This window comes from Theropithecus gelada, chromosome 3 (genome assembly GCF_003255815.1).
Source record: "Theropithecus gelada isolate Dixy chromosome 3, Tgel_1.0, whole genome shotgun sequence".
Classification (NCBI taxonomy): domain Eukaryota; kingdom Metazoa; phylum Chordata; class Mammalia; order Primates; family Cercopithecidae; genus Theropithecus; species Theropithecus gelada.
In genome coordinates, this window is record NC_037670.1 from 8,239,871 (window position 1) to 8,265,228 (window position 25,358).

Below are 25,358 nucleotides of genomic sequence, written 5' to 3' on the forward strand. Positions count from 1 at the left end.
CCCGCCAGACGCGGTGGCTCAAGCCTGTAATCCCAGCACTTTGGGAGGCCGAGACGGGGTTTCACCGTGTTAGCCAGGATGGTCTCGATCTCCTGACCTCGTGATCCGCCCGTCTCGGCCTCCCAAAGTGCTGGGATTACAGGCTTGAGCCACCGCGCCCGGCCATGGCTATTCTTTAAACAATGTTTGTAAACCACAGCTGCACGGTGCACGCCTAAGAGCGTGTGTTCTATAGCAATGAAAATACAGAAAATGCACTCACTGGGAGGGCTCTTAGAGGAGGTGCTCTCCTTAATCGCCGTCTCAAACATTTCGGGCCTATAGACAAAAGAGAAAAAAAAAAACGTGCTGATCAAACAGTAAAACTCTGACGTTAAAATGTAAACAACTCAAAGATTTACAAACCAGTAACTCTGTAAAGTCTAAATTCAATTCTTAGTCATGAAGAACAGAAATCATATGGTTACCTAAAGAACCACAGCCAAAAACACAAACCACAATTGTAAATTTAACATCCATCGCTGCCTCTCATTGGCCGCCCTTCCCCTACGCTGGTTTTATTGGCATCTTCTTTCTAAGGCTAGACTGTATGCTGAAAAGAATCAGCGCCAGACTTGAGGATGGAAAGAGAAAACGCCCCACGTGCGCAGCATGGAAACACAAGATGGGCTGTGAAAACAGGAGCACTTGAGGCTCTCGCTTCACAAGTGGAAGCAGAGGGCTTAGGGGCTGCCAAATCTCTGCAGACCTGGCCAAAAGTATAAAAGGTGGGCCACTGGCCAGGCATGGTGGCTCATGTTCATAATCCCAGCACTTTGGGAGGCTGAGGTGGGCAGATCAAGAGGTCAGGCATTTGAGACCAGCCTGACCAACACGGTGAAACCCCATCTCTACTAAAAATACAAAAATGAACCGGCGTGGTGGCACGTGCTTATAATCCCAGCTATTCGGGAGGCTGAGGCAGGAGAATCGTTTGAACCCAGGAGGCGGGATTTGCAGTGAGCCCAGATCAGGCACCACTGCACTCCAGTCTGGGGTACAGAGCGAGACTCCGTCTCAAAAAAAAAAAAAAAAAAAAAAAAAAAAAGAGGTGGCCATTATGTTTGGCAAGGCCAGCTTTGCTTGAGAGCATCCCCGGGTGACTCAAAATTAAGCCTAACACCAAGTAAATGAAACCTAAAATTCATTTCAATTGATTTCAAGTAATTCATGCACATTAGCATGTACTATAAAACTCCAATTATTCTTATTTCTTTTTTTTCTTTTTTGAGACAGAGTCTCACTCTGTCACCCAGGCTGGAGTGCAGTGACACAATCTCGGCTCACTGCAACCTCCACCTCCTGGGTTCAAGCGATTCTCCTGCCTTAGCCTCCCGAGTAGCTGGGATTACAGGCACCTGCTACCACACCTGGCTAATTGTTTTTTCTTTTTGTATTTTAAGTAGAGACGGGTTTTCATCATGTTGGCCAGGCTGGTGTCGAACTTCTGACCTCAAGTGATTTGCCCGCCTTGGCCTCCCACAGTGCTGGGATTTATGGCCGCACCTGGCCCATTCCTATCTATTTCAATCATGTTAGCCTAATCCACAGATGTTCGAGCAAACAGGAGAAATTAAAAATATTCTATTAATTTGGAGAAATAAAAGGACTTTAGAAAACTGAACAGCTGCTGAGATTCCTCAGCATCAAGCAGTAACAACATTCAGCAACCAAAAGTCATTCTCTCTCTAGTATGGAGGAGTCCCCTCCTTCCCTTCTAGTAGCAGCATAAGGAAAATTTCTTTTTTTTTTTTTTTTTGATCTCTCTGGTACGCTGGAGTCCTCCTTCCCTTCTACTAGCAGCATAGGGAAAATTTTTCTTTTCTTTTTTTTTGGTTTTTGAGATGGAGTTTTGCTCTTGCTGCCCAGGCTGGAATGCAATGGCACGATCTTGGCTCATTGCAACCTCTGCCTGCCGGGTTCAAGTGATTTTTCTGCCTCAGTCTCCCAAATAGCTGGGATTACAGGCACGTGCCACCACGCCCAGCTGATTTTTGTATTTTTAGTAGAGACGGGTTTCATCACGCTGGCCAGGTTGGTCTTGAACTTCTGACCTCAGGTAATCTACCCGCTTTGGCCTCCCAAAATGCTGGGATTACAGGCGTGAGCCATCGCACCTGGCCGGAAAGTTTTAAACATAAACAAGAGTGCAGCATAAAAAGGAGTTTTTCTGACTCCAGAGCTCATTCAGCCCTGCCACAAACATGAACCCACATACCCATCTCCCAGTGTGAAACACGATCAACTCATGCTAATCCCACTTCATCCAATTTCCTTACTTTTTAATGATGAATTTAATTTTGGCTTTGTTTCTGAGTATCTTCTCCAGCCTTGGAATGCCAAAAGTCGATGGTCTTCGGAATGGCACACCCTCAGGTAAGCCTTCCACGTAAAAGTCTTCCGGGAAAGACTCAAATAATGCGAACGGCACCTTCACGGCTTGTTTAAGGCCAAGAGCTTCCCCTGCAAAACAGCCGCGTACACAGAACAGAACATGGGCGAAATGACGCCACTCAACCCTGAAAAACCCACGCGTTGCCAATGACTGGGACACTCCAACGCTCAGTATCCCCTTCTGCTCCCTTCTACTCCCATGAAGTCACCCTGCGCTGCAGTAAGAATGTTTCAAAATAGACTTACCGCACTTCTCATTGAAGAGATTTTCAACTTTCTGTTTTAGGTCCGTGATCTTGGCATTCCAGGCCTCTGTATATAAAACATAAGATAGTTAAATTGCAATGCTTATCATGGTACTCATCAATACACGCTCAGAGACGGGAATGTTTCATCTTATTTGTGCATCTTTTTTTTGGTTTGTTTTGTTTTTTTTTTTTTGAGACGGAGTTTCGCTCTCATTACCCAGGCTGGAGTGCAATGACGCGATCTCTGCTCACCGCAACCTCTATCTCCCAGGTTCAAGCAGTTCTCCTGCCTCAGCCTCCTGAGTAGCTGGGATTACAGGCATGCGCCACCATGCCCGGCTACTTTTATATATATATATATATATATATATATATTTTTTTTTTTTTTTTTTTTTTGAGACGGAGTCTCGCTCTGTCGCCCGGGCTGGAGTGCAGTGGCGAGATCTCGGCTCACTGCAAGCTCCGCCTCCCGGGCTTACGCCATTCTCCTGCCTCAGCCTCCTGAGTAGCTGGGACCACAGGCGCCCGCCACCTCGCCCGGCTAGTTTTTTGTATTTTTTAGTAGAGACGGGGTTTCACTGTGTTCGCCAGGATGGTCTCGATCTCCTGACCTCGTGATCCACCCATCTTGGCCTCCCAAAGTGCTGGGATTACAGGCTTGAGCCACCGCGCCCGGCCTACTTTTATATTTTTAGTAGACACGGGGTTTCTCCATGTTGGTCAGGCTGGTGTCGAACTCCCAATCTCAGGTGATCCGCCCACCTCGGCCTCCCAAAGTGCTGGGATTACAGGCGTGAGCCACCGCGCCTGGCCTTATTTGTGCAACTTTAAGAAGAAATGAAAAACGCATAATCTTTTACTACGATATGACTTGACAACTACTCCAGTCCTGATACATAAGCAAACTGTTTTAGTACATTGCTTTTATGTTGACTACAAGTAAGTGAGCAAATGCTGAAATAAAGAAAAAACAAATGAAAACCCCCAAAATGCCCTCATAACTTATAGTGTCTACTACATGCGAGGTATGGTTCTAAGTACTTTAAATGACAGTATTTATAATCCTCATAATAACCTCATGAGAAAGAAAGTAATGTTATTACCATTTTGCACAAAGGGAAAATGAGGCAGGGTGCATTCGCCTGCCTAAGTGGCTTCGGATTTGAACTCAGATCTAAACTCAGGCAGCCTGGCTCTATGGGCTATTCCTTTAACCTCGGATATATACTGACTCACCAATAAGAACAATTCACCTGGCAAAAGGAAACATGATTAACTTATTCTATTTAAAACGATGAAAGAAAGAAAAATAAAACGCATATTTACCAAAGGAAAACTCTCTCCCTCGTGGCTTGAAGGGAACGTTAGAACCATTAGTCTGGGTAGGGGTTCGAACAGCTGAGGTTTGAGGATTGTTGTTATTAGGGCCTAAAGGAGAGTAAAAATAATGATAATCAACACACATTCAATGACGTAAGTGTCCCCAGGTTATGATATTCAAGTTCAGCCTGTGCCAGAAAACAAACCTAGGTTCAAATTGAAATGTGTATTCTTGTCATCCTGCAAGTTCCACAGAAACCATTTCTCTATTTCCACAGAAACCCATTTTTCTTTTCCTTTCTTTTTTTTTTGAGACAAAGTTTCATTCTTGTCGCCCAGGCTGGAGTGCAATGGCGCAATCTCAGCTCACCACAATCTCTGCCTCCTGTTTTCAAGCAATTCTCTTGCCTCAGACTCCTGAGTAGCTGGGATTACAGGCATGCGCCACCACACCCAGATAATTTTGTATTTTTAGTAGAGATGGGGTTTCTCCATGTTGGTCAGGCTGGTCTTATCTCCCAACCTCAGGTGGTCCGTCTGCCTCGGCCTCCCAAAGTGCTGGCATTACAGGCGTGAGAGCCACTGCGCTCGGTCCTAATTTTATATTCTTAAAGCCTCCCAGGCCCCGTGAACCTGGATCTGCCCTTCAGGAAAGGCTGGCATCTTGTATATAAGAGAGATCTTCCTCTGATCTTTTCCAGAAGGAGGAAAGTCAAGGGTTCAATATGTTTTTAATTCTTGGCATTTTTAACAGAAATAATTAATCGGGTGTAAGTTGCCCAAGGATGCCTGTTGGCTGTCATAGGAGAAAGCAGGCTCTCTGAAAGGATACCAGATGACTAAATGGGGACTTCTGCGCCACTCAACACCAGTACTGCAAACTCTTACTTAAAAACTTGACACCTGGGATATAGAGGATGATCCTAATGCAGTGATTTCCTTCTGCATTTATGAAGAGATGGAAGAAATATCCATACTTGACTGTTGGTTGGAGATTGTCTTTAGTATTGTGTGCAGTATTTTAACACTGTGAGCCTGAAAAGATGAGAACCAGTTGGGCGTGGTGGCTCACTTGAGGTCAGGGGTTCAAGATTAGCCTGGCCAACATGGTGAAACCACATCTCTACTAAAGATATAAAAATTATCAGGAGTTGGTGGTGGACACCTGTAATCCCAGCTACTTGGGAGGCTGGGGCAGGAGAATCACTTGAACCTGGGAGGCTGAGGCTGCGGTGACCCAAGATTGTGCCACTGCACTCCACCCTGGGCAAGAAGGCGAGACTCTGTCTCCAAAAAAAATAAAAGAAAAAGAAAAGACTTCCATTCAAAGCACTGCTGTTTAAACCACCCCGAAACTTTCTTTCCTTAAAAGAATAGAAAAAAAATGAAGAGGAAAAAACAAGATAAAGCATTCCACGTGACTTTGCACCCTTATTTGTTATGATAAAGGAAAAGCATTTTAGGGCTTTTCTTGGGAGCAGTTTATGATGTGATCCATGTTATCTTTTTTCTATTAATGGTTTAAAAATTTTCAATGAGAAACATTCAGAAATGTAGCTTTATCACAGGCAGCTGTTCACAGGTAAAGCTAGTTTGGCTAACGTCATCCGTATAAACACATAGCTAGTGAACTGACACAATCAGTACTAACTAGAGAATGAATAGAAACATACCGAGGACTGGCCCTTACCTTCCACAGTGACCTCAATTTCGGGAACCTTTGAATTACTCCCAGGACTTCGTGGTCTTTTGGGGGATTGCAAAGCTGTAAAATAAGCAGATTTCCTTTTGTATATTGTAGGGAAAAAAATACAGAAGGAGATGCTTTATAAGAGCAGAGTATTAAAATTCATACAGTTTGGCTCTTTTCAAAGAAATGTAGAATTAAACTTGTAGTGTAATCCTCCACAGGGGCTCAACAAAGCTGTGAAAACATGAATGAACTAGGATTGCAAATGTGACATTTCCAATGAAATGTTTTTGTTTTTTAAAAAAGAAAAATAAGTCCATTAAATAAAATACCTTAGGCTGGGAGCGGTGGCTCATGCCTGTAATCCCAGCACTTTGGGAGGCCGAGGCGGGTGGCTCACGAGGTCAGGAGTTTGAGACCAGTCTGACCAACATGGTGAAACCCCGTCTCTACTAAAAATACAAAAATTAGCGGGGCCTGGTGGCACGTGCCTGTAATCTCAACTACTCAGGAGGCTGAGGCAGGAGAATGGCTTGAATCCGGGAGGCGGAGGTTGCAGTGAGCCGAGATTGCGCCACTGCACTCCAGCCTGAGCAACAGAGCGAGATTCTGTCTCAAAAATAAATAAATAAATAAATAAATAAATAATAAATAAAAATAAAATAAAACAAAATACCTTAAAAAGCAAAGTAAACAACTACGAGCCCCACAAAGATATCAGCCGATTCCATATGATTTAAGGAATGCGGATTAAGGGTGTCTTAATGCGCACAAATAGGATACGGAGTACACGTCACCTCTTACCTTTAGTGTTTATTTTACTAGCCATCCCAGGAGGCAAGTAGGAAATAACTAGTTCAGGTCTAGAAAGAAAACCAAGAAATGTTACAGAAGCCAGTACAGTGGTGGTCTCACAGCCAGTAAAACGGTCGTGATGTGACCAGGGTTGTTTTTTTCTAAAGGGGTTCACAGAATCATCCTGTAACACAACAGTAATTCCTAGTGTTGCGGACAAAAGACCCTGACTTTTCCTTCCCGTGCCTAGTAAGCCATTTTATGAAGAGCAAATAAATGACTCTTTTCATGAAAAAAAGAAAAAAGAAAAAAAACTAGTGTACTTTCTTCAGCCATTAAAATTCTGCAGAAATGTAGATAAGAAAATCAATCATTAGGCCGGGCATGGTGGCTCATGCCTGTAATGCCAGCATTTTGGGAGGCTGAGGCGGGTGGATTACCTGAGGTCAGGAATTCCAGACCAGTCTAGCCAACACGGTGAAGTTCTGTCTATTCTTTTTTTTTTTTTTTTTTTTTTTTTGAGACGGAGTCTCACTCTGTCGCCCAGGCTGGAGTGCAATGGCCGGATCTCAGCTCACTGCAAGCTCCGCCTCCTGGGTTCACGCCATTCTCCTGCCTCAGCCTCCCCAGTAGCTGGGACTACAGGCGCCCGCCACCTCGCCCGGCTAATTTTTTGTATTTTTTAGTAGAAACGGGGTTTCACCGTGTTAGCCAGCATGGTCTTGATCTCCTGACCTTGTGATCCGCCCGTCTCGGCCTCCCAAAGTGCTGGGATTACAGGCTTGAGCCACCGCGCCCGGCCTGTCTATTCTAAAAACACAAAAATTAGCCAGGCGTGGCAGCCCAAGTCTGTAACCCCAGGTCCTTGGGAGGCTGAAGCACGGAACTGCTTGAACCCAGGAGGCGGAGCTTGAGTGAGCCGAGATTGCCCCACGGCACTCCAGCCTGGGTGATAGAGCAAGACTCCGTCTCAAAAGAAAAAAAAAAAAAAGAAAGAAAAAAACTCAATCATTGATATTTAGTTGCTCTCAAGATTGACCAGGAATAACAGAGCAGATAAAAGCCAGCAAATTAAACTTCCATTCAGGCATACTGCGAGTCCCCACGGGGCCTCGCAGTGATGCCTCGGAGGCCGTCGTCACCGTTTTCCTTGCACTGATGAAGATGATTGAGTATGGGCTGGGGGACTGCAGAGGCCATGGACAGTACCAGGACTGCAGCTCAAAGCCAGACTTTGCCATCAAGGACTTAACAGCCACGCCTGTCACCTCCAGCTTGAAAAACATTGTAACGGAAGTGTCATTTTACTGTTTTAATTCCAGAAACGACTACAGTGGCAAAAGAACTTACTTTTTAACAACGAATTTGATTTTATTACTCCCACGGACGATCCTTTCAAGTCGTGGAATTCCAAACCAGGTAGGGCTTCGGAAGGGAATCCCCTCTGGCAAGCCTTCCACATACAAGAACTCGGGGTTTGATTCAAACACGGGATATGGTACTTTCACTGCCTCGGTGAGTCCCAGAGCTTGAGCTGAAAGCGCAAGAGAACATAAGTTGCGGAGGATAACATTTGACACAGACATTCTTTTCTTTGCATCTACATTCTCGAGTACAGTATGGACAAGCTCCCTACGATCAAGCAATATCCACTTCATATTGAAGGCATTTTGCTTAGGATATGGGGCAAATCTGAAGAACGAGCCTAAAAAATAAGTGCTTTTAGGAGGAACATTTTAACACTTTCAATCAAAAGGAGAGTTACGTTATTAGTGAAAATGACCTCTGTGCTCTGGGCAGAAATGACCGAAGGCCATTCCACACAGCAGTGGCCCCTGCTGGTCTTTGCGTTATCATCGAGAAGCAGGGTGTCTGTTCACAAACGGGTGGCGTCTACGATACAGCTAAGCCTCAGTTCGAGTGGTCAGAGGCAGGGTAGTCAGGACTCCTGATCTGGGACAGGAAACGTCAACCCCAGGTATTGAGATAATGGATAGGAGTGCCCCGGGAATATTGCTAGCACTGCCCACTCCTTACTTCCTTCTCCATGACAGACACACCCAATCAACTGAAACACTTTCTTGCTGAGCCTCCTCAGAATCGTTCTCAAGACAGCACTCCAGGAAACCGCTGTCAACAAATCTAAGCTGAAACAAATGATGAAACCTATTTGCCACATGGGTGTTAGCCAGATGAGAAGCACAAACAGTGGAACTGAGACTTATCCCAACGCCTCCCTTCCTCTCCCATTCTGACACGTGAGAAAGCGGAATCCGAGAGAAATGAAGTCATCTGCTTGGTTTCAGTTTCAGCAAGTGCAGTGGTAGAAAGAAACAGAAACCCAGTTTCTGAGACCTTCCTCCTTTAGGTCCGAACTTTTTTTTTGTTTTTGAGACGGAGCCTCGCTCTGTCACCCAGGCTGGAGTGCAGTGGCGCGATCTCGGCTCACTGCTCAAGTTCAGCCTCCCCGGTTCACGCCATTCTCCTGCCTCAGCCTCCCGAGTAGCTGGGACTACAGGCGCCCGCCACCACGCCCGGCTAATGTTCTTGTTTTTTTAGTAGAGATGGGGTTTCATCGTGTTAGCCAGGATGGTCTCGATCTCCTGACCTCCTGATCTGCCCACCTCGGCCTCCCAAGTGCTGGGATTACAGGCGTGAGCCACCGTACCCGGTTGGTCCTGAACTTCCATACCTCTATTCAGACATGGCCCTTCGTTGATATGTTATTAAAGACATAAATATTGGCTTTTACTTACCAAATTTCAAATTAAAAATCTCTTCCACTTGCTTCCGTAGCTTGGTAATTCTGACATTCCAATCTTCTTTGACTGGAAAACAAAAAGAAACCCAATTAACTGTGTTATTTATCAGTGCTGTGGCAAATCAGAATGGATTTCGCTAGAATGTACCCTTGTTTGCAGTGATTCTCTTAATTCAGTTTTGTTAAAAGCCAAAATTTGGGGTCTTAAGGAAAAGAATAATTTCCGGTACTTGCCAAATATCAGAAAAACTGCAGAAAGACAGAATTTATTTATTTATTTAGAGACAGAGTCTCACTATGACGCTCAGGCTGGAGTGTGGTGGTGTGATCTCGGCTCGCTGCAACCTCCGCCTCCTGGGTTCAAGCGATTCTCCTGCCTCAGCCTCCCCAGTAGCTGGGATTACAGGTGCCTGCCACCACACCAGGCTAATTTTTGTATTTTTAGTAGAGATGGGGTTTCATCATGTTGGCTAAGCTGGTCTTGAACGCCTGACCTCAAGTGATCTGCCCACATCGGCCTCCCAAAGTGCTGGGATTACAGGCATGAGCCACCGTGCCCGGCCTAGAAAGACAGAATTTAAATTTAAGTTGACATTGCAAATAAAGTGAAATTTGTCCACATGAAAGAGTGCTCAAAATCAGTGCTTCTAACATATTCCTCCTTGGAGAAGTCCCTCAGCGAACTTGGTCAGGGCAGGGAGGCCAGCTGCGTAAGGTTCAAGGGCTCCCACACCAGTTTCAACACGAGGGACTTTGCTTTTACTTGCTTTCTCTACAGGCAATCCTTGTTTTATCTAACAGATGTGTGCCTAAAAATCCACATAAAGCAACACTTCACTAATCAAAGTGACTTTTCTCATCAGAAATCAATGATAAAGGGATGGAATTCACGTGGGGCCAGAGTGGACGGAGGCCTGAGTGGGTCCAGCAGACGGAAACACAGTTGCCAAGTCTGGCCTGGCCTTAGCTGCTGCTGTAGGAGGCGTGAGGAACTCTGCCTTCTACGATGTGATGCTGGACAGAGAGCTGTCTGTCATCTTCGACCAGTTCCATGGCATTCAGGACACTGTGATAGGGGAAGGAACTCACTTTCTCATCCCATGGGAAAAGAAGCCAATTATCTTTGACTGCTGCTCTTGACCACATAAGGTGTCAGTCATCACCGTGAGCAAAGATTGTCACCATCACACTGGGCGTCCTCTTCCCGCCTGTTGCCGGCCAGGTTCTCCCATCTTCCAATTACCGGAGAAGCCAATGAAGAGTGTGCTGCCGTCCATCACCGCAGAGCTCCTCAAGCCGGGGGTGGCTTGGGCTGACGCTGGAGAACTGATCACGCAGGGAGAGCTGGGCTCCAGACAGGTGAGCAATTAACTTCGGAGCAAGCAGCAACCTTCGGGCTCCTCCTGGATGCTATGACCTCGGATCTGACCTTCAGACTTCAGAGCAAGCAGCAACCTTCAGGGTCCTCCTGGATGCTATGACCTTGGATCTGACCTTCAGGAAGGAGTTGGTAGAAGCAGTGGAACCAAAGAGGTGGCCCAGCAGGAAGGAAAGGGCCAGATCCGTGGTGGCAAAGGCTGAGCAGCAGAGGGCAGTGGCCATCATCTCTGCCAAGGGCAACTCCAGGGCAGTGGAGTTCATCACCAGCTCAGTGGCCACCGCAGGTGACGGCCTGATCAAGGCCACAAGCTGGAACCATGAAGGACGCTGCATACCAGCCCTCCAGCTCTCAGAACTCACCCACCTGCCCGCAGGGCCGTCCGTGCTCCTCCAGGTGCCCCAGTGAAGGCCATCCTGCCCCAAACCTCCTCCAGCTAACTGGGCCACAGCACCACTGACTTTTACCACCGCCTTCCCTCTGTCCCCACCCCAGAAATCACTGTAATTTCACAAATGGCTTAAAGCAACGGACATAAAAGGAAACATCACTTCAAAAAAAAAAAAAAAAAAAAAAGAAAGCAATGGTAAAAGACCTAGGAGATGTCACTCAGCATCACCCACAGTGACAGTGGGGCATGTTTTCCCACCCAGAAGACAACCCTTACCTTTTAAACATGAAAAATTAAAAAAAAAGTTATTATAAAGACATGTAGAATATCACTGATGTGCACAGAATGTTCAGGTGTGGATGAGGATGGAGGTCAACTTGGAGACACTGCAGTTTGACTGGAGTGTTCCTGGATGAGGAAAGGAGGGAAAGAGAAAGAGGAAAGGGGTCGAGGGGGGTGGAGGGTTCGCCTCGGTGTGGAGGTCATCTCTGATTGCTGACAAACTGCTGGAAAATGTTGGAGAATGTCTGACGTTATCGCTAAAGGTTGGTGGTTTCAGAAAATCTTGTAGCATTTCCTTTACTTTAAAAGAAAACTTAGCATCTCAAGGGTTCAATGTGAGTTGTTTTTTCCCTGTGGATTTCAGAGTAGTCCATTCAGCCACAGAAAATACCTCTGGTATGAACCACATTTGAATACCACCAATAAAGACCTCGGACTCTTCCTCTGCAAAGGTCGAGCGCCTCTATTACCTGCTCAGCCTCCTCTTCTGCCCTGCTCCCCACTCCCCACCTTGCTCCTCCCATGCAGGACTTCACGGCCTCCTCACAGAGCCAGGTGCCACCTCCCACTCCATCACGTGCCTGGCTCCACTGCCTTCTCGTGTGTGACATCTCCCTTTCACCAAGCTGAGGACAATGTGCACCTATGGTGGGTTTAAGCAGACAATTCCGATGGCCACAAAATTCTTTTGTCATGTGGTCTGTGACTTGAATTGTCCTGTCCAAAGACTCATAATGCATGTTCCACACAGGCAGGCCAAGTAAGGTGTTGGAATGAGGAACCACCAAGCACCTCTAATTCCTTCCAAGATTTTTTATGAATGGGACAAAGTCAAGTGCTGTTAGTGATGGCGAGAGTGGAGATTCTCCTTCTGGTGACGGCTGCTGCACTCTGGTGACGATGGCGGTCTGGCACTGTCCAGTACCCAATCCTTGCAGTGACTTCTATGGTGCTTGCACATTCTTTATATAATACAGGCTTCGCATTCTCAGTTTTTGCAGTCACGGTCAAAACCGCCCCTAACAAAAGCAGTGACTGCACTCCTCACAACCTTGAATTTGAGCTTTGTCTTGAGAAATGAGGGTTTCTACAGGTTTCATCACGTTCCGATTAATCCAAACTGAAGATCTACCTCCAGGAAGATTTTTCTTTCTCCATTACTTCCCTGAGCAAAAAATGTGTCACTTCCAATCTTCAATTCTTCACCAATACTTTGATTCCTTGACCAAATTAAAAGCATGCTGAGGTGAACCTATGAGTTAAGTATTGACTTTTACCTTCTCCACTGCAGGACTCCTGGACCAAGACAATTTTGTGATCCTACTACAGAATTTCTCAGCCACTTTCCATGCCATAATCCACACAACATCTATTTGGCACACTGACTGACCTTCACTAATGGCCACGAGGTACTGTAAGAGCTCAAGAAGCTGTATTTTAGGGCACAGCCATGAACCCAACTTGAAACATTTGTTCGCCTTAGTATTCATGAGCATGTTTAACTGCACAAATCTGTAAACACCTGATACACACAAAAATTTCATACTTGATTCCAAACACTTACTTCCTGACAACAGAAACCTTCACACTCCAGGGTATGGCCATTTATGGGTTCTTGACAACAGAAGTTCCTAAGGTAGTTGATGATCTACAAATTGTGGTCACTTACTCTGACATTACACAATGGCAAACAAAAAGACAGAGGTCAGGTGCAGTGGCTCACGCCTGTAATTCCAACACTTTGGGAGGCCAGGGAAGGTGGATCACCTGAGGTCAGGAGTTTGAGACCAGCCGGGCCAACACGGTGAAACCCCATCTCTACTAAAGATACAAAAATTAGCCAGGTGTGGTGGCTTGCGACTATAGTCCCAGCTACTTGGGAGGATGAAGCAGAATTGCTTGAACCCAGTAAGTTGAGATCACACCACTGCACTCCAGCCTGGGCAACAGAGTGAGACTCCATCTCAAAAAAAAAAAAAAAAGATAGGAAAGAAATAAAGGCACACTTAGAGCTCTAATAAAGAAAATAACATCATTCATTGAACAGAGACTTCTTAGATCTTTCCTATTAGGCTGTGATATTTGTGTGCAGGTCAGAGTTACAGTCTTTGCCATTTTAGGAACAGGATACATACGAATAAACATTAAGGTCTAAATGTATATAGTAGGTACTATCCCCGGGCAGTTGAAGTGTCTGAAATGTGGCTACTTGGAACTGAAATATGCTGTGAGTATGAAAGATGTGCCAACTGTTAAATAAAGAACATGAAATAAAGACCGTGAAATACTTCCTCGTGTATTTCTTTATAATGATTACAGGCTGAACTAGAACATGGACGATTACACGCGTGGCTTGCACTTGTGGGGCACACTGTCTTTCTTGTGGACAGCAGTGGTCTACGGTCAAAGCTTGAGTTATCCATGCACTGCAGGTGTTCACATTGATAAATCAAGGAGTGCCCGGACTGAGCTTCTGCAGACCATTTTTTGGGGAGGCGGGGAAAGGAAGACTTCCATAATTTTAAAAGATGAACTTTTAAAAGCTTAAAAAGTATTGATCTGTGCTTGTTTTTTTTCTGAGAGAGTCTCGCTCTGTTGCCCAGGCTGGAGTACAGTGGCACGATCTCGGCTCACTGCAAGCTCTGCCTCCCAGGTTCACGCCATTCTCCTGCCTCAGCCTCCTGAGTAGCTGGGACTACAGGCGACCACCACCATGTCCGGCTAATTTTTTTGTATGTTAAGTAGACATGGGGTTTCACCGTGTTAGCCAGGATGGTCTCGATCTCCTGACCTCGTGATCCGCCCACCTCAGCCTCCTGAAGTGCTGGGATTACAGGCGTGAGCCACCGCGCCTGGCTGATCTGTGTTTTTAAAAAAGGATTTCACAACTAGTTTACCTGGTGTATTCGTTCTCGGCTGAGTAACTTCAGTGGTACTGTGAGTCAGAAGTTCTGGTCTGTAAAAACAGAGTTGATATTAGTAATAAAGCATTTGGAAGAAACTCACGGGCCTTTCTCACACAGCTGTGCATTGCCAGTTCGTTTTAAGTATGGTGCATTCTGCCTTCATTTTATAGTGAGAAAAAAATCACTTCTGTGACTTGAGTTTATTTTGAAAATGGCAATTTTCGGATATTCGGGTGAGACCTTCAAAGTCATCTTTTTTTTTTTTTTTTTTGAGACGGAGTCTCGCGCTGTGTCACCCCGGCTGGAGTGCAGTGGCGCGATCTCGGCTCACTGCAAGCTCCGCCTCCCAGGTTCAGGCCATTCTCCTGCCTCAGCCTCCGAGTAGCTGGGACTACAGGCGCCCGCCACCACGCCCGGCTAGTTTTTTGTATTTTTAGTAGAGACGGGGTTTCACCATGTTAGCCAGGATGGTCTCGATCTCCTGACCTCGTGATCCGCCCGTCTCGGCCTCCCAAAGTGCTGGGATTACAGGCTTGAGCCACCGCGCCCGGCCCCAAAGTCATCTTATATTTAAGATAAACAGGTGACAGTCACTTTTCCCCCAAACCAGCTCAGTTCTGTTTCTGAATCTTAGATGAACTGTCTAGCACAGCCAGAAGCAGCTTGCTATAGCATCCTAAACATTTCCTATCCCTTATAACTCAGTCCCAACAAGCACACAGAGGCACGACCCCAAGCAGTAAGCAAGGTTTAGCCTTCCACATCCTTTCAATGAGTGGAGAGAGGCCTTCTGTTCCTACTCCCGCCCCCAAACTACCCACTGTGTTGCCCTTCAAAATCAAGCCAGAATTACCTTTCTAACGGGCAGATCCAAATTATTTTCAGAGGGATCTACTTCCAGACCATTTCGTGACTGCCTCTGCTTTCGTAGGATCTGAGGCCTTCCTCTACTTGCCCACCCAAGCCGATCCACGCAACCCCATCACGCCCACGTGGCACTCCTCACTCCACACACGATGGGGGAGTTATGTGGCTATGTGGGCGTACTCGCCACCTCCTGCCCCTACTCATATGATTTCCTTCACTTGAAACACCCGTCCTTCCGGATGCACAAGTGACCGAGCTGGGTGTGCCATCCTCGCCTTCTCCCCTAAAGATGCTCAATAACACTTCATTCCATTTTTCTTTTTTTGAGATGGAGTCTCGCTCTGTTGCCCACGCTGGAGTACAGTGGCACAATCTCAGCTCGCTGCAACCTCTGCCTCCGAGGTTCAAGCAATTCTCCAACCTCAGCCTCCCGAGTAGCTGGGACTACAGGCTCACACCACTGCATCCAGCTAATTTCTGTATTTTTACTAGAAATGGGGCTTCATCATGTTGGCCAGGCTAGGCCTTTTTTTTTTTTTTTTTTTTTGAGATGGAGTCTTGCTCTGTCCCTCAGGCTGGAGTACAGTGGCATGATCTCGGCTCACTGCAACCTCCGCCTCCCGGGTTCACGCCATTCTCCTGCCTCAGCTTCCCGAGTAGCTGGGGCTACAGGCACCCGCCACCATGCCTGGCTAATTTTTTTTGTATTTTTAGTAGAGAAGGGGTTTCACTGTGTTACCAGGATGGTCTCGATCTCCTAACCTCAAGTGATCCACCCGCCTCGGCCTCCCAAAGTGCTGGGATTACAGGCGTGAGCCGCTGTGCCCAGCCTTCAGTGCATTTTTCTGTGTATGAAGGCCCCAATGACAGCGTTCTTGTTAGACCCAGTTTTGCACATCTGATGCTTATATTAATAAATACTGGTTCACTAAGTGAATCTAAATATTAATGCCTTCATTGTCGATATAAAGAAGTCATGATAAGGTAAACAAAAGGCCCTTCTTCATCAAATTAACCTCTTCTCAGTGAAGACACCACAACTATTTCTGCAGATTATCATCTTACCTTTTAATAACAAATTTAATTCGATTGCCCACTTGAATGATTTTTTCCAGCCTCGGGATTCCATACCATGAGGGACTTCTGAAAGGAATGTTTTCTGGCAGTCCTTCCACATACAGATCATTCGGGTGTGCCTCAAATTTTTGGTACGGTACAGCCTTGGCTTCAGTGCTCCCCAAGGCTTCCGCTGGACAAAAATCAAAGCAATTCAGGAGACTACACTTGTATGGAAATCAGATTTTAGTACAATCCAAAGAAAGGCACAGGTCAGTTTTGTTTTAATTGAAAAAAACTCTTTCTAGAAACATGTTTATTAACTATTGAATACACTTAATACAGCAAAGACAAGTAGAGATGACAGATCATCAACAGCCAGATTTTGGCAGAGTTAAGTGTCCTGGTCCTAAGACAATCTTAATAGCTCTGAAATCTTTAAAAGATGAAACTTTGTTTTTCAATATCCTTAGGAAGAAAAGAGAGAAAGAAAATCATCATGGACAATAGAGGACACAACCTAAATACTACCTGGAAGCAGCCTTTGCTACTAACTGTTCAGGACCGTAATTACCCTCCTCCATCGGCTGCGGCAAACTGGCACATTTCAGACTACAGTTTCATCTGCATGGCAGCCAGATCAATGTTCTTTACCCCTTCAACCTCATGAGCATGCCATTTTAAAGGAAATAACTTCCCACAAATAATTCATGGAATGGGGGCCGGGTGCGGTGGCTCACGCCTGTGATCTCAGCACTTTGGGAGGCTGAGGCGGGTGGATCACCTGAGATCAGGAGTTCGAGACCAGCCTGGCCAACATGGTGAAACCCCATCTCTACTAAAAATACGAAAGTTAGCCAGGCGTGGTGGCGGGCACCTGTTATCCTAGCTACTTGGGAAGCTGAGGCAGGAGAATTACTTGAACCCGGGAGGAGGCTGCAGTGAGCTGAGATAGCACCATTACACTCCAGCCTGGGCAACAGAGCGAGACTCCCTCTCAAAAAAAAAAAAAACAAAACAAAACAAAACAAAACAAAAAAAACAAAACAGAGATTACTAGAGCTGAGTCCTATTCACTGTATTTACTTTCCTAAAATAAAACAACATTTTAAAAAACATTACGCAGTAATACATTTTAGTTGAAGTGGTAATTTAAAAAAACAAGACTTACCAAATTTTTTGCAGAAAAGTTGATCCACCATCTTTCTTAATTTAGTGATTCTGGCATACCATTCTTCCTTTACTGTCAAAATAACAGTAATACAAGTTTTCTCAATTTAATGGGTTTACTAACTTTGAATATTAAATATTATTACTATAAAATAAGAGGTATAACTTTTACTTTTCCTGTGACTAAAATTATTTCTAAGATTTGTGGCCAGGCGCGATGGCTCATGCATGTAATCCCAACACTTTGGGAAGCTGAGGCAGGCGGGTCACTTGAGGTCAGGAGTTCGAGACCAGCCTGGCCAACATGGTGAAACCCCGTCTCTACTAAAAATACAAAAATTAGCCAGGTGTGACGGCAGGCACCTGTAATCCCAGCTACTTAGGAGGCTGAGGCAGGAGAATCACTTGAACCCAGAAGGCAGAGGTTGCAGTGAGCTGAGATCGCACCATTGTACTCCAGCCTGGGCAACAGAGTGAGACTCTATCTTTAAAACAAACAAACAAAAAAGACAGCATACTAATACAATTATTCTTAATTATTCTTAAGATTCTAGAATGTATTTATTCCTAAAACAATGCTGACACTGTACAAAAGAGGAAGAACGGAACATCCATTAAAGCTAGGAAAAAGCAAAACTCAGTGTATTCAGGAACAGCTAGCAGGTAACACTTGCTACAGGAAGATTAGAGATATGATCTTGCTGCAATCCTTCCATCTTACTAAATATCAACAGTGATTCCATTCTGTTTTGTCCCCACTCCACTCCACTCCAGAGCAAAAGCACGCAAGAAAATCAATTCTATTTCTATTTCTTTTAAAACACATCTAACAGGCTGGGCACGGTGGCTCATGCCTGTAATCCTGGGAGGCCGAGGCGAGCAGATCACCTGAGGTCAGGAGTTCGAGATCAGCCTGGCCAACATGGTGAAACCCTGTCTCTACTAAAAATACAAAAATTAGCTGGGCGTGGTGGCGGGCACCTATAATCCCAGCTACTCAGGAAGCTGAGGCAGGAGAATCACTTGAACCCAGGAGGCGGGAGGTTGCAGTGAGCTGAGATTGCACCACTGCACCCCAGCCTGGGCGACAGAGCAAGACTCTGTCTCAAAAAACAAAACAAAATCAAATACATCTAACAATCAAGAGATGATATAAATGGCTCCATGCTCTAAAAGGAAACCTTCTTATGTCCTGTACATCATGGACATTCAATGAATGCTTGTTCCATTGACTCGTGTAGACTTCAATAATAAACTGTTCAATGCATTATGCCAGATAAATCTTGCATCAAAAGTAGAACATATATTCTTCTTTTACTTCTGTCTACCCATAAATGCAATATTTACATGTATTTACAATGGGTTAATAAAAAGATGCACTACTCTTCTAGAAATTATTAGACAGAATTTTGACAACATGAATTCTCCTGTAATGGCACATAAAATTAATAGTTAGAGACATATTATTTCATATGGAAGGAAACATAAAGAAGAAATCAATGTCAAGCGTGAAATAATTATTGCACATAATCTTCTGATCTGCCTCGAGATTGAAGACCGACCTCCTGAAGCTGGTTTATCAAGCTGTAAATCTTCACGTGTTGAATTCAGAAGCTCATGTCTGAAAGGTGAGAATAAATACTCAATATTCACTAGGCAATATTCAGCAAACTAATAACCACTAGTACATATTTAACATTTAGTCAGCAAGGCTGGTTTTGAAAAGAAAAGATAATCTGGATGCTTGAGCACAACTAAATCTTTTTTCGTTTTGTTTTGTTTTGCCTGAGACGGCGTTTTGCTCTTGTTCCCAGGCTGGAGTGCAATGGTGCGGTCTCGACTCACTGCAACCTCCACCTCCCGGGTTCAAACAATCCTCCTGCCTCAGCCTCCCGAGTAGCTGGGACTCCAGGCGCCCGCCACCATGCCTGGCTGATTTTTGTATTTTTAGTGGAGACGAGGTTTTGCCATTGTTGACCTGGCTGGTCTCGAACTCCTGACCTCAGGTGATCCACCCGCCCTGGCCTCCCAAAGTGCTGGGATTACAGTTGTGAGCCACCACACCCAGCCCACAACTGAAGCTTAATTTGCGGTTTCTACAGAGTAAAAAGCAAAATAATAATTGCAAATTGTCTAATAAGATGCTTCATGGAGCAGGTATCCTCACAACTAAAGACGTAACTTTGCAACCCACAGCTCTTTGAAGCATATTACAAAAATCTTAAATGGGATCCTTTAATGTCACATTGCATTCAAGACCATCTTCCTCCACACATCTATATAAACAATCATATATTCCCACACATGCTTTAAAAATCTCAGGCCTATGAGGGCGAGGTGGGCAGATTATCTGAGGTCAGGAGTTCAAGACCAGCCTCGCCAACATGGTGAAACACCATCTCTACTAAAAATACAAAAATTAGCCAGGCGTGGTGGCGCACACCTGTAATCTCAGCTACTAGGGAGTCTGAGGCACGAGAATCGCTTGAACCTGGGAGGCAGAGGTTACAGTGAGCTGAGATCACGACACTGCACTCAAGCCTGGGTTCCAGTGTGAGACTCCATCTCAGGGAAAAAAAAAAAAAAAAAAAAATCTCAGGCCTAAAAAAAAGGCGTGGATTCTATGTTCTTTAGCAAAAGTAGCAGAAAATTGTGAAAGAAAATGTCAGTTGCATGCCAGTCCAGTGCGGGCACTGTTCATGCTTCAAATGCCAACCCTGGATAACTGATGCAATGTTGGACCCACATCAGCTAAAAAGGAGAAGATAAAAATACACAAAATAACTCAAACTTCATCACATAGAACTCTAGTGGTGAATGAATATTTGTCAACAATAAAAAAGACGTATTACTCAGAAAAGAGACAAGAGTCTTACTTCTTAATCACAAAACGAATCCTTTCCTTTGCAAGTAATATCCTCTCAAGGCGAGGAATTCCATAAGTAGATGGCCTTCTAAAAGGAATTCCTTCAGGAAGTCCTTCTACATAAAGGTCTTCAACATGAGACTGGAAAAGAGGGTATGGGATCGTCACCGGACCTTTGGCTTTTATGGCTTGAGCTATAAGGACAAAAAGAGGAGACACCATTTAAACACGATTTGTAGAAAAGAATAATAAATCATTGAATCTGTATTGCTCTTTAACTTTTATAATTTGATCTTTACTTGTTATTGTGATTGAATCAGAAGAAAAATACTATGAGGGTAATAGAAAGAACATCAAAAATTCTAACATTCTGTTTATCAAAGCCTGCAGTGAAGTAGCCCATTACTTTAAGGCAATGTGAATACAGCCAGACTTTCTACAGAAATCTGAACCACATTACAAAGCCAGAAAAACACACCAGGTAATATCATTTAATACATATAGTACTAAATGGAAGAAGTAGTATTTTAAAAACATAAACATCAGTGTAACCCTATTGGACTTATAAAAATAATTTCTGTTAAATAATAGAGGCAGGCTGGTCACAGTGGCTCATGAGTGTCATCCCAGCACTTTGGGAGGCCGAGGTAGGTCAATCACCTGAGGTCAGGAGTTCAAGACCAGCCTGACCAACATGGTGAAACCCTGTCTGTACAAAAAATACGAAAATTAGTCGGGCATGATGGTGGGCGCCTGTAATCCCAGCTACTCGGGAGGCTGAGGCAGGAGAATCGCTTGAACCTGGGAAGCAGATGTTGCAGTGAGCTGAGATCGTGCCGTTGCACTCCAGCCTGGGTGACAGAGCAAGACTCCGTCTCAAATAATAAATATAAATAAATAAATAAATAACAGAAGCAGAAGATTCTCCTGAACTACAACATCTCTGCTAACATTTATTTACCCAACAGTAAAATAATACAACAGCTATAAACAGTCAAGAGTATGGGGAGTATGAAAATCAAACACAACATGTGCACTCCCAAAAGAAAAGCTCCATTTTTTTTTGCCATAATTGTGTGTAAAAGTCTATTTGCTAAACATTAATTTTTGTACTGAAACTTCAAGTGTACCATATTACACATTAGCATTGAGTTAGAGTCAATATCCTCTGTTGTACACTAAACTTGAATATCGTATTTATATGTCACAATGAAAATATCACTCCCTAAGGCAATTACCATTAATATGGCTTTGAAATTATAAAATGTGAAGATGTTTCTATAATTTCACAACAGTTGGTGAACATTATTTATTGTCTTGTATACAAAATAATCTAATAAATCACCATCACAACAAAAGCCCCACAACATAACCTGTTTGATTTCATGAAAAGCACTGACATTTATGAAACTGATATAGTACATTTGCAGTGGTGCGATCTCGGCTTACTGCAAGCTCCGCCTCCCAGGTTCACGCCATTCTCCCGCCTCAGCCTCCCAAGTAGCTGGGACTACAGGCGCCCGCCACCACGCCCGGCTAATTTTTTCTATTTTTAATAGAGACGAGGTTTCACCGTGTTAGCCAGGATGGTCTCAATCTCCTGACCTCGTGATCCGCCCACCTCAGCCTCCCAAAGTACTGGGATTACAGGCGTGAACCACTGCGCCCGACCCCCCCTAGAGCCTATGATCTTACCAGTAGGTTACATTGCTTCCAGGTAGCACATGCTATGAGGTTTTTGCTTCAGAATGAACCAATAAAGAACACGGGGCTGGGCGCAGTGGTTCATGCCTGTAATCCCAGCACTCTGGGAGGCCGGGGTGGGTAGATCACCTGAGGTCAGGAGTTTGAGACCAGCCCGGCCAACATGGTGAAACGCCGTCACTACTAAAAATACAAAAATCAGCTAGGCATGGTGGCGGGCACCTGTAATCTCAACTACTCAGGAGGCTCAGACAGGAGAATTGCTTGAACCTGGGAGGCAGAGGTTGCAGTGAGCCGGGATCACGCCACTCCAGACTAGGCGACAAGAGGGAAACTCCATCTCAAAAAAAAAAAAAAAACCAAAAAAACAAAACAAAAAAAAGGGCAAAAAAGGTGTAAGCTATTAAAAACTGGGAGAAACACTAAGAGAACCTGAAGTAAATCGCTAAAAATACGGAAAATTTGTTGAATTCATTAGCAAATTTACTCTAATTCTAGATTTTCATTGAGGGGTAGGTCATATTACTCATGATGAAGAAAAAATGCTCATTTTAAATTTATTAACACAAATACCATCAATATGGCTTACTGCGTTTAAATTTTCACTTATAGCAATTCAGTTAAAACTGCATATCATACAATTTTACAGCTTGCTAGTTAATGGCAAAGTTGTCATCCAAATAAAAATGATAATAACAGATGATAATAAAATAGATAACAAATATGATAAAAATAAAATGCCTTATTTTTAAATTATTTTAAATATTTTATTAAAAAAATGATAAATTGCGAATTTCTTTCATCATTATATAAAGGTGGCTGTAGGATAGAATAGTAAAAGGACAAAGAAGGAATTGAAATCTAGCATCAACTCAGTTATACATCAAGATAAAAGCAGTGGCCAGGATGGTGGCTCATGCCTGTAATGCCAGCACTTTGGCAGGCCGAGGCGGGAGGATCACTTGAGGTCAGGAGTTTGAGAGTAGCCTGACCAACACGGTGAAACCTTGTCCCTACTAAAAATATAAAAATTAGCAGGGCATGATGGCAGGCACCTGTAGTACCAGCTACTTGCGTGACTGAGGCAGGAGAATTGCTTGAAACCGGGAGGTGGAGGCTGCAGTGAGCCAAGATCGCACCACTGCACTGCAGAGACTCTGTCTCAAAAAAAAAATAAATAAAATGATAAAAGTAGAGACAATAGGGGGATCTCAGCGAATACTGGATTTAACAAAGTAGATTAAGAGAAACTATCAATTAAAAAAATAATTTTTAATGAAATCCCCAAGATCCAGAGTTTTGTAATACGTAAATCCATTCCCAAATATCCATGCTGAAAGTTTAAAAGAAATGTTAGCTGATAACTACAGAAATACAACTTTTCCTTATCTTTACTGTCATCTAGAAACAAAGACTGTTTCTAATATTTAGACAGACACCACTAAGGACCTTACAATGAGAGACGTGTAAGTCAGTGTGGCACGGTTCACTGGCAGCCCTGGGCTGGGCTTGTCCACATCACCCCCATGGTGAACAGTAACGCCATTGTGTAAATGCTCATGAACAAAGCATTACAGGAATTTTCCTGTTTAGACATACCATATTTCCTTTCAAACAATTCTTCAACTTGTTTACGTAGATCAGTGATGCGAGCATTCCATTTCTCTGAAAATTGAGCAAAAGTTAATTCCCATTAAGAAGTCCCTACCATCGGGGCGGCACTAGGGTCTTGGGCTGACTGAACATACAATGACATATTTTCTACATTTTTACATCCCAACTGTCCATATCATTTTACTGCTTTCCAAAGACCTTTCCCTTTTCTTCTGGTGGTTCTTAGAATTATGAGGTTGGTGCAAAAGTAACTGCGGCTTTTGCCATTACTTTTAATAGTGTCATGGGAGACTAGAAGAGAAGTTTTAGCATTTAGCGCCTCTTTTTAGCCTTTCAATTTCTGAAAAGCAGGAGGGCAGAAAAGATCAAGCGAATTAAACATGGCAAAAGGGAGCCCACGATAAAGAGGTCTCCAGGGGTCTTTTAACAAACTTCCTAAAACATATCTTAATTGTGTGGAAATAAGACTTTATGGATATATAGTTGCAACTTAGAATGCTAAAGAACAGGCCAAGCGCAGTGGCTCATGCCTGTAATCCCAGCACTTTGGGAGGTTGAGGCAGGCAGATCACCGGAGGTCAGGAGTTTGATTCCAGCCTGGCCAACACAGTGAAACCCCATCTCTACTAAAAATACAATTAGCTGGGCGTGGTGGTGGGCGCCTGTAGTCCCAGCTACTCGGGAGGCTGAGGCAGAAGAATCACTTAACCCGGGAGGTGGAGGTTGCTGGGAGCCAAGATCGTGCCACTGCACTTCAGTCTAGGTGACAGAGCGAGACTCTGTCTCAAAAAATTAATAATAAAAATTAAAAATAAAGAAGAAAAACATATTTTAAAAGTACAAAAATTCAATTCATATCCAATCATTGTGACTATGACACAGTGGAATATTAAAGTACTATTTTCAAAATGTATACAAGCTCAATGTTCCATTTATTCAAAATATGAATCATCAACATCATTTGCCACTAATATCTCATTCAGTCGCTTGCTAGGATACATCATCCATTGGGAGCTCACAGATTAGCAGCCGCAGGGACACGGTGCAAAAACAGAAAACCAAGAGGTGAAATAGTTCTGAAATAAAGGTTTTAAAGCTAAGAGAAATAAATTACTAAGTCTTTAGCACTAATCTTGAGCCGACTAATTATCATCAGACAAGACAATGTCCTATGCTTTGGTAAATCCAAACTATGTTTAAACAATGTCTGTAATGTAACTTTCAAAATGCTCCTGGCTTTCCAAAGATGAGATTATAATGCAGTAATACAGGCTAAAGCATTTCCCCCTGCAGAGCATGTTGCAACATTTATCAGTCACACTGAGAGTCCAGAAGATGAAGGAAAAGGTCACGTATTTCGCTGAGAACTTACCAAAGTTGAACTCCCTCACTTTCCGCTTCCCAGCATTGGCGGGTTCCGGGACTGGTGGCTGTGGTAGCTCATTGGTCTTTGGTCTCTTAGAAGGTGGAGAATAATCATCATCTTGAAAAAGAAAATGGTCATCACTGGAAGAACCGTCTTAGAGTTACAGTCACCTCCTGGTCAATTCCCAACATTGAAAAGGTGAGCGGGACTTGAAAGCTATTTTGAGTATCAATAATTATTTCTGTATTGTGAGCTTTAGCAGGCTTTTTCCTATTTGTTTGGAATGTGTTCAAGTGAATACTGCTTTTTCCTCTGTCTTTCTTCATTATTTTTTAGTTTGCTTCATTTGAATTGTCATTATAAATTTCCCCTTCTCAAATAACTTTCAAATTGCCAAGAACTATATTGTTTTAAGACTTTCAAGAAAAAACTTTTAATGAAGACAGCCTCCTAAAGTTATACAAATAAGTAAAAGGGGATAAAATAAAGCTTAGATGGAAAAGATATTTAA

At 43.9% G+C, this 25,358-nt stretch overlaps 1 protein-coding gene and 1 long non-coding RNA gene across 9 annotated transcripts in view; one reads left to right on the forward strand and one right to left on the reverse strand.

Annotated features, from left to right (window-relative positions):
- Window positions 1-25,358, reverse strand: part of GTF2I (general transcription factor IIi) — a 105,665-nt gene that overhangs the window by 10,147 nt on the left and 70,160 nt on the right. For all 8 annotated transcript variants that reach the window (XM_025379396.1, XM_025379392.1, XM_025379395.1 and 5 more), the window contains 15 exons: window positions 24,854-24,964; window positions 23,467-23,532; window positions 20,174-20,357; window positions 18,860-18,918; window positions 17,299-17,370; window positions 16,137-16,320; window positions 14,196-14,254; window positions 9,243-9,314; window positions 7,837-8,020; window positions 6,496-6,554; window positions 5,692-5,766; window positions 4,008-4,109; window positions 2,680-2,745; window positions 2,319-2,502; window positions 263-318 (listed from right to left, as the gene is read on the reverse strand). In XM_025379396.1, coding sequence (XP_025235181.1) covers window positions 263-318; window positions 2,319-2,502; window positions 2,680-2,745; window positions 4,008-4,109; window positions 5,692-5,766; window positions 6,496-6,554; window positions 7,837-8,020; window positions 9,243-9,314; window positions 14,196-14,254; window positions 16,137-16,320; window positions 17,299-17,370; window positions 18,860-18,918; window positions 20,174-20,357; window positions 23,467-23,532; window positions 24,854-24,964 — 1,533 coding nt within the window. The remainder of the gene's footprint in view (window positions 1-262; window positions 319-2,318; window positions 2,503-2,679; window positions 2,746-4,007; window positions 4,110-5,691; window positions 5,767-6,495; window positions 6,555-7,836; window positions 8,021-9,242; window positions 9,315-14,195; window positions 14,255-16,136; window positions 16,321-17,298; window positions 17,371-18,859; window positions 18,919-20,173; window positions 20,358-23,466; window positions 23,533-24,853; window positions 24,965-25,358) is intronic.
- Window positions 24,832-25,358, forward strand: part of LOC112620653 — a 47,881-nt gene continuing 47,354 nt past the window's right edge. The window contains exon 1 of the long non-coding RNA XR_003118561.1: window positions 24,832-25,045. This is a non-coding gene — a long non-coding RNA (uncharacterized LOC112620653). The remainder of the gene's footprint in view (window positions 25,046-25,358) is intronic.